The sequence below is a fragment of the Trachypithecus francoisi genome, unplaced genomic scaffold (assembly GCF_009764315.1).
Source record: "Trachypithecus francoisi isolate TF-2019V2 unplaced genomic scaffold, Tfra_2.0 Lachesis_group18, whole genome shotgun sequence".
In the NCBI taxonomy this organism is placed as follows: Eukaryota; Metazoa; Chordata; class Mammalia; order Primates; family Cercopithecidae; genus Trachypithecus; species Trachypithecus francoisi.
In genome coordinates, this window is record NW_022681463.1 from 21,522,855 (window position 1) to 21,536,469 (window position 13,615).

At 35.8% G+C, this 13,615-nt stretch overlaps 1 protein-coding gene across 1 annotated transcript in view; it reads right to left on the reverse strand.

Annotated features, from left to right (window-relative positions):
* Positions 1-13,615, reverse strand: part of GPC6 (glypican 6) — a 1,232,941-nt gene that overhangs the window by 600,556 nt on the left and 618,770 nt on the right. The window contains exon 3 of the mRNA XM_033177433.1: positions 9,971-10,362. Coding sequence (XP_033033324.1) covers positions 9,971-10,362 — 392 coding nt within the window. The remainder of the gene's footprint in view (positions 1-9,970; positions 10,363-13,615) is intronic.

The window sequence follows — 13,615 nt, forward strand, 5'->3', positions numbered from 1 at the left end:
TAGGTACAAATTGATCAGTAAATTCCAGCAGTTAAATAAGATAAGAGAGCCATGGAGCTCCCATGCACCTCGGAATTCAGAGTGAAAAGCGAGTCAGGCTAGACATGCACACATATGTACACCCACACACGCAAACGAACGATGCGAGCCAACTGTTTTCTTTTCTAGGTAAGGCTGTTTAGGGAATTATTTTTTTTTTTGTAAGAGATACCCAGATATATTGGCAGCAAACAAATCTCTTAGGTTGTAAAATAAAAATTTTAAGATATAGGAGTACTAAAAAAAAGAAAAGTGTCAACAAGGTGGGGAAATGCATGTGATGTTAAAATGATGAAAGTAGAATTTAATATCAAACATCTCACATAATTTGGCAATATAAAATGATATTACAGATACACTGGAAATACAAACTTTTGACATTTAATTATCTGTTGGTATGTCAAATTTAGAATTATTTTATTTTCTTCTTTGTACTTTTCTGCTTCTTCAAAAAAATTCAGATGAACACACATATTGATTTTAGGGTCAGAAAAAAAATATACGAAGATACATAAAATTATTGTTCTTACCACCAACAAAAAATAAATATCCTGGTGATTTAAGCTGGAGCAACAATTTAAATTTTCTCAGTAATTTGAAGGAAATAAATGTCCATTTGGCTAGGGTGAGTCATAATATTATTTCATTTCTCCAGTTCTCTACTGCAAAATCACAAGCCAAGTGACAAACACAAGCAATCAATAGGCAAGTCTTGAACAGCTGGGAGTGAAAGGTTTTACAATTTGTTAAACATTTAGCATAACAGACCATAGTTGGGAAAGTACTATCACATTAACACTGAAGAAAAAACCTGCACAAATAAAAAGGACTTTCAATCTGGATTCTATCTTCCATCCTAGCCAAAAATGTCAGGGTACTTTTTTCTCCATTCCAAATAGATATTTTTGATATTTTATGGAAAATGGGGCATAAATATTTTATATAGTTATCCTCTCTCTATCAATGTAATAGAATATTGCAAGGTTCGTCTTTCCAATAAAACGCTTTATTGCAAGTACAGTTGAATTCTCCTTGGCCGAGTCTTTGATTTGTGCAACAAAATTCTAAGATGGAAAGAACAAAGACTTCTGCAAAGTGCTTGGTTCTCTGCTAATTTTTAAAGCACTATAAAATTGAGTACTTCTTACTAAATGTTGTCCATTTTCATTCAAAAACAATGAAATAAATATTTCCTTATGTCTTGATACATTTTTAGTAAGAGAATGTGTTTTTAGAAAGCCAAGAGCAAATGAAAATTTTAACACCCATTATTTATAAATGAATATATTTCTGTATGAAAAGACTCGTATTTGTACCTACTATAAAAATAGTATGCATAATGTTTCCATAATTAATGTATTTATGAAAGTTTAAAATATTCACTGAATGTACTTTTTGATTGCCAAAATTCTATACAAAATTAACATAGAAAAGTAGATTTTCCTCACTTCTTCAGATACTACGATCTGAAAAGGTTAAAATTTCCATATAAAATCCACTGTTCTCTGTTCAGTATTAAATATGACAGTGGCATTTTTGACATGCAGCATGTTCCTGCAAGGGCAAAACGGAATTAAAAAATTCTGTGTATGCGAGCCACTTAAGTGTCATTTGATGTTAACTTGCAGGATCTATAGATTTCGGCTATAGTTTTACTTACATCTGAATGTTAGAGTCACCATTATCCTATTACTGACACTCTGAACTGTCCATTTTCACTCTTGGTTATTTGATTTAGACCCAAAAAATGCAGAGTTTCAACATTGTTTGGTATGATTACTATATTCTAAGTATCTGGGATTGATCCATTGTGTTTGTGCTGAATATCACTCATCTAGACGAAGAGGTATAAAGCAAATAGATGCAAGGGAATAACCCTTGCTTGCCATGAGAAAGCTAACAATGGAGGAAATCTATAAAATGTAATAATGTACCCCCCCTCTTTCTTACAAATATCTGTATGACCTAATATCTCATTTTTAAAAACGTTAGGATGTCATGCTCCCTACATAAGTCCCACTTCACTATGTCAGCACTATTAAGGCAATATATCTGTCAAGCTTTATTAAAATTCTTTTTGATGTGTATCTTGGCTCATAAACCTCTATAGTGCACTGATATTGCACCAGGGAATGTCCTTGTAACATTGAATCTCTGAAGATGGGACAATAAAAGAGAAATCCTCCAAACTTTCAAGTTGGGCCCATGGTATCACACACCTTGCCTACTCTCATCACTTGTACATGTGTAAGTGATTATGGTGTGCCTGCTGTGCAAACCTGGTTTCACAGAACCTTCTCGTAGGAAGAGCATAACTGCATTCAGAGATAAATGTCCAAAAACGAGCAGCATTGAGACTGGGATAAACATCAGGTTCGTTTTCCTTCGTAAAGCTGTTTTACAAGCAGCATTCTCTGAGTTATAGCACTGGAGTTTTATCCTTGGGTCTTTTTCATTTGTGCTGTACCTTAATTGGCATACTTCACTCGCGAATGTTCCCTATTAGTAACAAAGACGTCTCGTCTGCTTGTAGTATACATTTTCCACGGCCCCAGGGAAGTTCTTGTATTTGAGGGGGATAGGCAAACAGTAGACATGCCAATCATGATTACAATCGTGAAAGCTCATCATGGTTGTAAATGCCCAGAATATACCCTAGGGAAAAACTGCTAGGGTAGGAAGGTACCAAAACAGGTAAAGAGGAGCTGAACACAGGAACGGTAAAACCCAAACATATCAACACAATCAACCAAAATATGTTCATTATTTTCCTGTTTTTAGTATTATTCTAGAATTAGTACATTTCAAGTTATCTGTTTGGGGTTCAAATTATCTGAACAATCTCTGGTTGATGGATTTTTCCCAATATACCATGATCTGTTCAGGGTATCTAATTCTTCCCGATTTAAGCTAAGAGGGTTGTAATTTTCCAGGAATTTATTCATCTCTTCTAGGTTTTCTAGTTTAGGTGCATAAATGTGTTCATAGTAGCCTTGAATGATCTTTTGTATTTCAGTGGTGTTAGCTGTAATATCTCCTGTTTCATTTCTTAGTGTGGTTATTTGGATTTTCCCTCTTATTGATTAATCTTGCTAACAGTCTATCAATTTTATTTATCTTTTCAAAGAACCAGCTTCAATAACAAGCAGTGAGATTGAAATGGAAATTTAAAAATTACCCACAAAAAAAATGTACAGGACCAGACAGATTCATAGCAGAATTCTACAGACATCAAAGAAGAATTGGTACCAATCCTTTTGACACTGTTCCACAAGATAGAGAAAGAAGGAACCCTCCCTAATTCATCCTATGAAGCCAGCATCACCATAATACCAAAACCAGGAAGGGACACAACCCAAAAAGAAAACTGCAGACCAATATCCTTGATGAACATAGATGCTAAAATCCTTAACAAAATACTAGCTAACCAAATCCAACAATATATCAAAAAGATAATCCACCATGATCAAGTGGGTTTCATACCAGGGATGCAGGGATGTTTTAACATATGCAAGATCTTGGCTCGTAAAATTCTATAGTGCACTGATATTGCAACAGGGAACGTCCCCATGACATTGAATCTCTGAAGACAGGACAATAAAAGAGAAATCCTTCAAACTTTCAAGTTGGGCGCATGGTATCACACACCTTGCCTACCCTTCTCACTTGTACATGTGTAAGTGATGATGATGTGACTGCTGCGCAAAGTTTACACAACAGTGTAAACTTTGATAAGTCACAGTTCACATTCACAATAAATGTGATACACCAAATAAACAGAATAAATGCGATACACCGCATAAACAGAATTAAAAACCAATATATCATGACCTGATGCCTGATCCCATGGAATACAACTCATATGCCGCTCACACATAGGAGACTCACCATGCAAATTCAACATCCCAGGAAAAGTCCCACTGATGGTGTCAGAGCAATGTGAAATTGCAGTAAAGAATTTTTTTAACTTTCAATTTTTGTACGTATCTTGTTGCAAAACAGTAACAGCCTATTTATGAACGTGTACCAGTCCATGAACCAAGATTTGCATACCTTGTTCTAGAATGTGTAGGGGAAGACCAGTTAACTTCTCAACCAATTAAACCACTCAAGTCAACCTGCACTTGCTAAAGTCAGTAACATCCTAACGGCCAGATCCTAAGGTCTGTTTTCTCTGCCCTTTCTACTTAACTATTGATTAGTCTATTTCTTGAATTCTCTCTCCCTTTACTTTCAGGAGGGCATGCTTTGCTGGTTCTTGTCATTTGTCTTTGTTTTCGGAACGCTCTTTAAATGTGTACAGTCTCTGACATTTCATCTGATCCTGATTCTTCTTTCTCTAGCTAAATGTTACTATCCTTTGCCCACAAACATTTATATGTTGGTGATATTTAAATCACAAATGAACTACAAAAAAACTTTCATTCACCTATGGCCTTTTTGTGATTGTGTTCATTTCTGGAATGCCCCCCCCAAAATTAACTCCAATCCAAAAACCACCACAGAAGGAACAAAATCAATAATTTAGGTGATAACGACAACAGGTGATCTTTGTATTCTCAATTCTTTCTCAAAAGCAAACACTTAAATAGAAAACAATTTCTCTTGTAAATTGCATCCATGGTAGATTCTTCAGAATGTTTTTCCATTGTTATCAGAGAATACTTTAAACAGAGGCATTTCATAGCCTCTGTTGCATTAAATTTGATGATACCATTTTTCCTTACGGTGCATCAACCACATTTATTGAAAGTTGACTTTGTCTGTCGCTTTCTAGGCACACATTGTTAATGCAAAGCTGTTTAGTTGGGAATGAACCACTTAAAAGGCTCTTTGAGCAAAAACATCAGTCTATGTAGCAGACATAGGTGGGTATCTGTTGATGAAAATATTCTGGTCTTACTAAAGACTAAAAGCCAGACTTTTCAAAGTCATGACTCACAGGAAGAAAGATTTTTGATAGATAGATGGATAGAGAAATAGATGACAGTATTTGTCAATAGTTCAAGTTATATGGATCCCAGCTCTACTACCTCCCCTATTTATCTGTAATAAATCAATGAGATGACTTGCAAAGTGGAAATGATTGCTCTTGACATAATTTACAGCTTTTACTCATAGAAGTCACTTTTTTTTTCTTTTGGAGATGGAGTTTTGCTCTTGTTGCCAAGGCTGGAGTGCAATGGCGTGATCCTGGCTCACTGCAACCTCTGCCTCCCGGGTTCAAGCAATTCTCCTGTCTCAGCCTCCCAAGTAGCTGGGATTACAGGCATGTGCCACCACACCTGGCTAATTTTGTATTTTCAGCAGAGACAGGGCTTCTCCATGTTGGTCAGGCTGGTCTTGAACTCCTGACCTCAGGTAATGTGCCTGTCTTGGCCTCCCAAAGTGCTCAAGTTGCAGGTGTGAGCCATGCGCCTGGCCAGAAGTCACTTTTTTTGAGACAGGGTCTGGCTCTGTTGCCCAGGCTGAAGTGCAGTGGCACGATCTCAACTCACTACAACCTCTGCCTCCTGGGCTCAAGCCACTGTCACACTGCAGCCTCTCGAATAGCTGGAACTACAGGTTCATGCCACCATGCCTGGCTAATTTTTGTATTTTTTTGTAGAGATGGGATTTCACCATGTTGCCTAGGCTGGGTCTTGAACTCTTGAGCTCAAGCTATCTACCTGCCTCTGCCTCCTCAAGTGCTAGAATTACAAGCATGAGACACCATGCCATGCCAGAAGTCACTTTTATTAAAGAAAAACATATAAAAATCATGCCTTCTTAGTGTAAATGGCATCATGATGGACTAGTGAAGACACTATAGTCATTTCCACATTTGCCTTTCTAATAAATAAAGACTAGTTTAAGCAGACAATCTGTTAATATCTCTTTGAAGCCTTCTCTCTTCCTCACAATGTTTCACAAGCCTTCGAGTGACTGCTGGTATCCATGTTTCCACTCACTAGTGGTGGAAGATAAGGGAATGAGGGTGGCATTTTAATAAAGGGACAGTGCTAAAAATAGTCCAAATCCATTCTGTCAAGGTGACTACATTATCAAAATTTATTTTTTCTTCATTTTGGAGCTCTGCCTTTCATGTCTTTCTGACATCCCGTAGCACAATATGGAACATGGAAACTGACTTGTTAGCAGGTCCATAAACAGTAGTTAGTACTACAAACAACTGAGGGTAGCTCAGGGACTCAATTGTAGTTACACAGGTAGAAACAGACATGGACAATGGTAAAGTCTTTCTACATCTTAATTTATTTCATTAAAAAGCTTTACACAATACATGCATGTATGCATGCATGCACATACATGTGCGTGCACGCACACGCACACACACACACACTCCTCAAGCACCTGGCTTAAGAAATCGTATGTTATTGATAACTTAAAAATCTCTATGTATCCCTCCTTCATCTTACCTCCAAACTGCATCTCCAGAGGTAACCACCATCTGATTTTCTTTTCATCACTCTTTGAAATTTCTTTGGAGTTTTACTATATATATTTTTTCCCAAATAACGTATTGCTTAGTTTTACATTTTTGAACTTTATACAAATGTATGTATTTTAGGTGACTTGATGTTTATCTCTCACAATGAGGTGTCTGTGACTCGTTTCATGAGCACTTTCTCCGCTCCGGAAAATTTCATAAGGTGAAGAGATCACCATTTAGGTAGATGGGCCACTTGTGACGTTTCTACTTTCTAGATCACTCTAAAAGATGCTGCTACAAAAATTCTTCTACATGTCTAATTGTACGCACGTGTAACAGTTTATCCAGATGAAATTGAAGTTTTAGAATAGGTGCATCTTCAGCAATACAGGTATTTTCAGATTATAATCTAAAGTGAGCATATCAATTGATAATTCCACCAGCAAAGCATGGAGCTTCCTGATATTCCACCTCTCATTAACACTTGACATGCTCAAAATGGTCACTCACACAGAAAATGAATCCTGGGTGACTGCCCACATATATTCACTACAGAATCACATAGTGCTTCTGCGGTCAGACCTTGAGTAATAGTTACTTATAATAAACTGGCCCCATCTGAAGGCTAGAAAAAGACAGTGTTTGCATTCATAAGATGGCAAGCAGAAGTTTTAAAAATAATTCTGTTGATGCTTACAATTTAGACCTCCATTTTTCTGGTAAGAAATTTCCCAATAATGTTCTGAACATTATGTCAAAACATTTGTGTCAAACTGCTGTGTTCTGCCAAAGAGGTAAATTTTCCAGTCAAAGCAATTAATTAGAAGATATTCATGATGTCTTTCAAGATTAAGAAGTCACCATAAGTGTAGAGAGAAACTGAAGAGAAAAAAACAAAAATCACCCAAATCAGGATGCAGGAGACAAGCCAGTTTGCTGATCTCCATTTGGGAATTCTGCTCTTCTGTCATTATTTCTCCAACTCTGAATCACTCAATTAATAGACCATAAAGAGGCTTCAGGTTTATGAAGGGCTTAAACCTCAAACACAATTCTTGCTTCTCTTTTTAGTATATTTAGTCTTTGTGATTCTTTATTCTTATTACAAAAACACTTTGGGTGCTGAAAATCATCACAGTATCAGTAGATCACAAATTGCTAGTTTAGTCAGCTCTAGACCATCTTGTAATCATAGGTAAGGAAATTCATTGGTAAAATACTCAAATTCCTGAGACATAAATTATTTGCAAAAACATTTCTCAACTTCTTTCAAACCAAGGCTATATATACATACACCATATCTATCTATCTATATCTATCTATCTCTATCTATCTATCTATTATCTATCTATCTCTATCATCTATCTATCTATCTATCTATTATCTATTATCTATCTATCTCTATCATCTATCTATCTATCTATCTATCCATCCATCCATCCATCCTTCTATCTGTCTATCCATCTCCAAAAGGCAGTGCCCAAATGTCGGATGGGGCTTATAATTTTAACTGACTAGGGATTGTTGGTCCTGAAGGGATCAGTGGCAGAGATAATACAGTGTTAGAGGATGCATTTCTCACCACTTCTAGAGAAAAAGGTTATACTCTACTGATGGTTGGCTCATGAGGTCATCCTTCCCTAGAAGGAAGAGCATGTTAGACTTTGGTCAACAAAGACTTCAGTTGAGACAGTCAGAGAGTGACCAAGGGGAGACACCATCTCTGGGCAGTTGTGAATGCCACTCTGTGAAAAACAGGAGGGAGAGCCAGCAGCAGCCTCCCCCACGGCTTTGTAGACACTTTGCTAGAAAATATTCTGTTATCTCACTGGAAACTTGCCAGATCATAATACACACATCTGAACCTTATTAACACTCAATTAGAATAAATACACATAATCAGGAATATATCCATCCATACTTTGAATTTCTTAAATTCATATTTCTCAAAGGCTGGCTACATGTTTCATCCTTCAACAAAATCAAAAGCTTCAGCTTGCAGCCTCTGTAACTAAGCCTATTATTGAGTTTAACTTATTAAATTAATTTACACTCATTTTACAACAAACTGCATCTACTCAAGGAAATATGGAATGCATATTCATTTTCTATACTTATTCATATTTTGCTGACAGTCCTCAGGTGATATATTTCCTCTTGCTATTCTACCTAGCTAATTCCTTATAAATTCCTTTTTGGGGCTCTAGTTTCTTTGGTATCTAAAACATTGTTGAGATTCAATGTAAAGATATTATTTTAAACATTAGAATCACATGCCCTTTATATTGTTAAATAAGCCCTTGTAATTATTTCCTTCAGTGCCTTCCTGCAAATAACCTGTCTGTATGCTCAAATAAATGTTTAGGAAATTAACAATTGAAAATGGGCTATTATGGATTTTATTGACAGTGCAATAGAGAAACATTTTTAAGGGTATACACAATCTTTATGCTAGGATGTAAATATTGAGGAGATCAACGTGTCAAAAAAAAAGCAGCATTACAGGACAGTACCAATAGTTAAAAAAAATAATGTGGCTCTTTCGCACAGCCCTGCAATAGAAAAGTAGTGTTTGGGAATAACCCTTGTACAAATATACCTTCTTTGAGTGACATAATACCAGATTCCTGTTACGTATTATTTTTAACTTTACTTCTTTAAGTAATTATCTTTCATTTTATTTGTAGGACTGACCTCACAAGTGCCTTAAATGTCAAGAAAGAACGTAAACAAAAGCAGACATCCCCTACACAGGAAATATTCAATGTTTAAGTAGCGGAATGTAGAATTATCCCTTACATCCAAGGTATAGAGATGTTATCCTCAAGAAAGACCCAAAAGTAGATTCATGATTGATCTTATTCATAAGCCCAAGGCAATGCATGGTATGAAATTACAAAGATAAGAGGTAACAAAAGAAATTCTCTGCAAGAATCTATACTTGGTATTCATTAGTGCTTCCTAATCCAGTAATACAGGTGTCAGCAAAGGGCTCTTCTTTTACCATGAAGGAATTAGGCCACATTGACACGTGATGATAAAGAAGAAGTGCCAGGTGCTGATGTCCTGAACAATAACTTGTCTCTACTCGCAGGTCCATGAAGACTGTCATCTTGACTCCCTAGAGGATTATAACCTCTAAATGGATTGTTTCATGAGTATTTATCATCCTTAAAACCCTCATCAGAAATACCAAATGATCATAGTTGCAACGCACCTGCTTTTGCACTATTGATACTAAAGCTTCTCTGCTTTACTGCTGACAAGTATTAACATTAATTTTCCAACCACATAGAAAGGTTTAAAATCCTGTCTTTTCTCACACAAAGCAAGGAAAAGAAAGCCAGAATTATACTTTGATATTTAGCTGATTTCTCTAAGAGCAAGGACCACCAATTAAGAAATTTTACCTTGATTTTTTTTTTTTTGTAAACATTGGTTTTAAAAAACAGAGTAAACAAGGAAGACCAACTAGAAAGACAACACATTTTCAATTACCTTGGAAACTCGGTTTGCAACTTCTCTGCCCACAGTCAGCCCCTGGACAAAGGTCCTGGCAGCAATAAAGGCGCGGGTGACCTGAATCTTCAGTTTCCGGGGCACGTCTCCAAATGGCTTGAGCTGGTCAGTGTATTTGCTCACGCATTCAAGGTAGTCTTCACTGAAGTGATACTGAGGGTTTATCAGCTGAAACATTCGTTCCAGGAGCCGAGCCCAAAAGTCATTGAGCATTTCTTCCAGATTCACATTACCGCCAGTGTAGTACCTTTTCAGCTCTGTGAAGAGGTCCTGAAAGACTTCCGAATTCTGCATGTACAGCATGCCATAGGTCCGTACAAACATATCATTTAGTGACTTTTCTGCATTCTCCAGGAGCTCTCGGAAAAATTCTGCAGATAAAACAGAAAGAAGTCATAAATTAATGAAATCTAGAAAGCCCAAGGCATCTACTTACCTTAAGTACAACTGCTTTTAATTGACATTTTCATGGAAAAACATATTCTGTGATTAAGGTGTTAATGGACAGATAAAAATCATATTCTCAATGGGATTTGACCTCCATCTATGATCCTGTATGACTCAAAACAGAATACCCCATGATTTCCATTAACATTAGGAGTCTACCATGTAATCCTCTTCCAAAATAGCTCCATTCTTTTACCATTTCTTGTTAAATTTTAAATAATCATATGGTTTGATACAAACTCAAATCAAAATCTGTTGTAAATATAATGTGCAGAGTATTGTTGTTTACATAATGATAAACACATTTGCTTCAGTTTATTTATAAATTTGCCCTAACACTAAATTCCATTAAATTGCTTTTATTTGAAATACTCCACAAATGAGATGTTCAAATTAATGTCATATTTTAGACTCTTTCTAGTTTCCATATATAGCAATCAATTAGCAGTGTTCAGATATTCATAATGCAATTAAATTCATTTCATAATAAAGCTATAATGAGCATAATTTAGGTGGCCATAATGAGTCAGAAAGCCATAAAGTATCTTGGATCATCATTACAAATATAAACCATCATGTTACAGAACTTGAATAAAATATTGACAGTTGGACTTTCTGGTTGTGAGGTTCTAAATTAAAAAATGCACATCAATAATTCAAATCTTCCACTTTGCAACAGCGCTTGAATGTTACTGGGATCACTTACAGGATGCAAAAAAATAAGACATAAATTAAAGCCATTGGGTATCATTAGCTTCACTGGCCCTCATGCCAGGCTCCCTCAAGACACACTTTGTGTGTGTAGGGCACCTATCCTTTTGCACAAATAAGCTTGGGTAGAGCAAGCTGAAGTTTTATCTCATTTAGAGATTGTAAATTGGGGTGGGGAAAGAGCTAAGGAAAGATAAAGCTTCTGAGGTTATCAATCTAAGTTCCTAAGAGCGAAATGATTCTGCTTTACCTCTTCGTAGTCCCCTTTTATTCCCTGAAACTATGCCCCTTCTCAGAAATGCAGGGACAAATCAAGTTCTGCATACTTCAAAAGCTCCAGGAATTTTTAAAAAGGACTCTGCTCCTTTCTGGGGTTCTGGGTATTCTCTCCTAAGATACAGAAAGGAAATAGTGATGAACACCTCTCCGTTAATTCCATGGAAGCTACTTGTGTATTCTTAAAAGTTGGCTGAAGAAGTGCTTGGTTTAGCTACTTCAGTTCTGATTAATATACAATCAAACCATTGTCTTGATAATTAAATGGTGTCTGTAATAATGATAACTACTTTATATTTGTTTTTAAACCAGACCAAAGCATCAATGAAAGTACTTTTCATTTGTTTACCTCCTTTCTATGAAATATATATCTATATTTTTTTTAAAAAATACAAATTCTGTTGCTACAGTGGCAGCAAAAACTGTGGGATTATAAATACTGTGTAATTTTGTTCACGTCACCAAATGGTTTTTATTTTTACTAAATGTAAAATAAAGGTAAATATTATTAAATCTCTCTGAATCTTTAAGGATTTGGTAAAGAAAATGACTGTTGAAACAGACAGGGCACAATTCGCAAAATTGGGAAGCATAAATTTATCAAAATATTTATATATGCTATATGCTGATGTTACTTATGATTTTAGGAAATCAAGAGCATTTCATACTTTTTTCAAAAATACTAGTTATCTAGTTTGTCCTAAAATGGAAAGTATATTAAATTACTAATATAAAAGTATGAGAATATCATAAGTTAAACCTTCCGATCTGGAAACCAAGAATGAAAGTAGCTTGACCTTGCTGATACAGGAACAGCGTGAAGGCATAACAGATTGTGAAAGAAGATAAAAAAGAATGGAAAAATCACTGAATTGAGAAATACTAATATGATGAGACTGGAAAGTGGATTCTAATCATGAGCTCTGGACAGCCTATTCATTTATCTTCTTTTTGAGGTCAATTATTTTGTTGGACTTGGGAATTAAAGCTTAATTTATTGAATACAGAGTACTGCCTTCAGCAATGAATAGTCAGTAATCAATAGTGTGGTCTGGATTTGCAAAGAGCTTTAAAAAAAGAGAAAGAGAAGAAAAAAATTTCTCTGATACTCATTGCTCTCCAAAGTCTGCGTGTTAGGGATAAAAATGGCATTTTCTCTTTTACTGAAGGTAACACCTCCCTAGATTTTTTTTTCTTCTTCTTCTTCTCCTGATATGAGAACTCCAAATATTGAGCCATGCCCACTTTGAAAGTGAGTGGTCACTGTGTCCTGTGGTTTTTCTTACGTTTAAATTAGTATTTATGATTCAGTACAGAAACCAAGTTATCACATTTCAATAAATGTGGCTCAGGAAACATTTCCATAGATTCCAAGTTTACATGGTTGTCTAAGAGTATGTCATTGTCTCAAAAGTTTGATATTAGCTTCACTGGTCCTCAAAGTCAAGTTATTATTATTTCTTGTTCAAAATCATTATATGGTTTACTGATCTCATAGTCAAAGTTAATATTTGGTATTGAAAGACGCTAATGTATCAGCCAATTATGATAAATGTTGCTACCTTAAGGTACATTGATCTAAGATCTTATGAATAATGGAGATCCAAGGTACTGAGGCAAAGCTAATGTCCTCCAAAAATAAGGGTACTCATTTCAATTTCAGCATGACTGTAGACTTCCACCTTTTGAAGTCTGACTCTTTGAACAAATTACTTTATGCTTGGATGAAAATTGTTTCTCAGCAAACCAAACAAGATGGAGATTTAGAAGACAGTTATGTGATCCATTTTACTGATGAAGTATCATGTGCAAGCAACATCAGAGAGAACAAAATTCAAGGACAATATAAGAAAAAGCAATCTCAACTGAACTCGTTTTAATGGAAGAGGGCAAAGCACACATTGGATAAAGTCTTCAGTCAACAAAAATTTTTATCTGCAAAAAACAGTTTGGCAGAAAGAAATGCTATTTGATTTTTCCTTCTTCCCCAATCACAAAATATACATCAAAGGTGGTTGCTTAGGGCTCAGTTACGCTTCATAGGTGCACAAAAAACCTTTCCTAGCCAGCATTAGCCTCTGGGATGATTTTATTCATCTAGAGGGGAGATCTCAATGTAAACATCTGTTTGCTTCAGGGCAGACTGTCTCAAGCAGGAGAACAGTCTTGTAGATAAAAACCACCACTGTT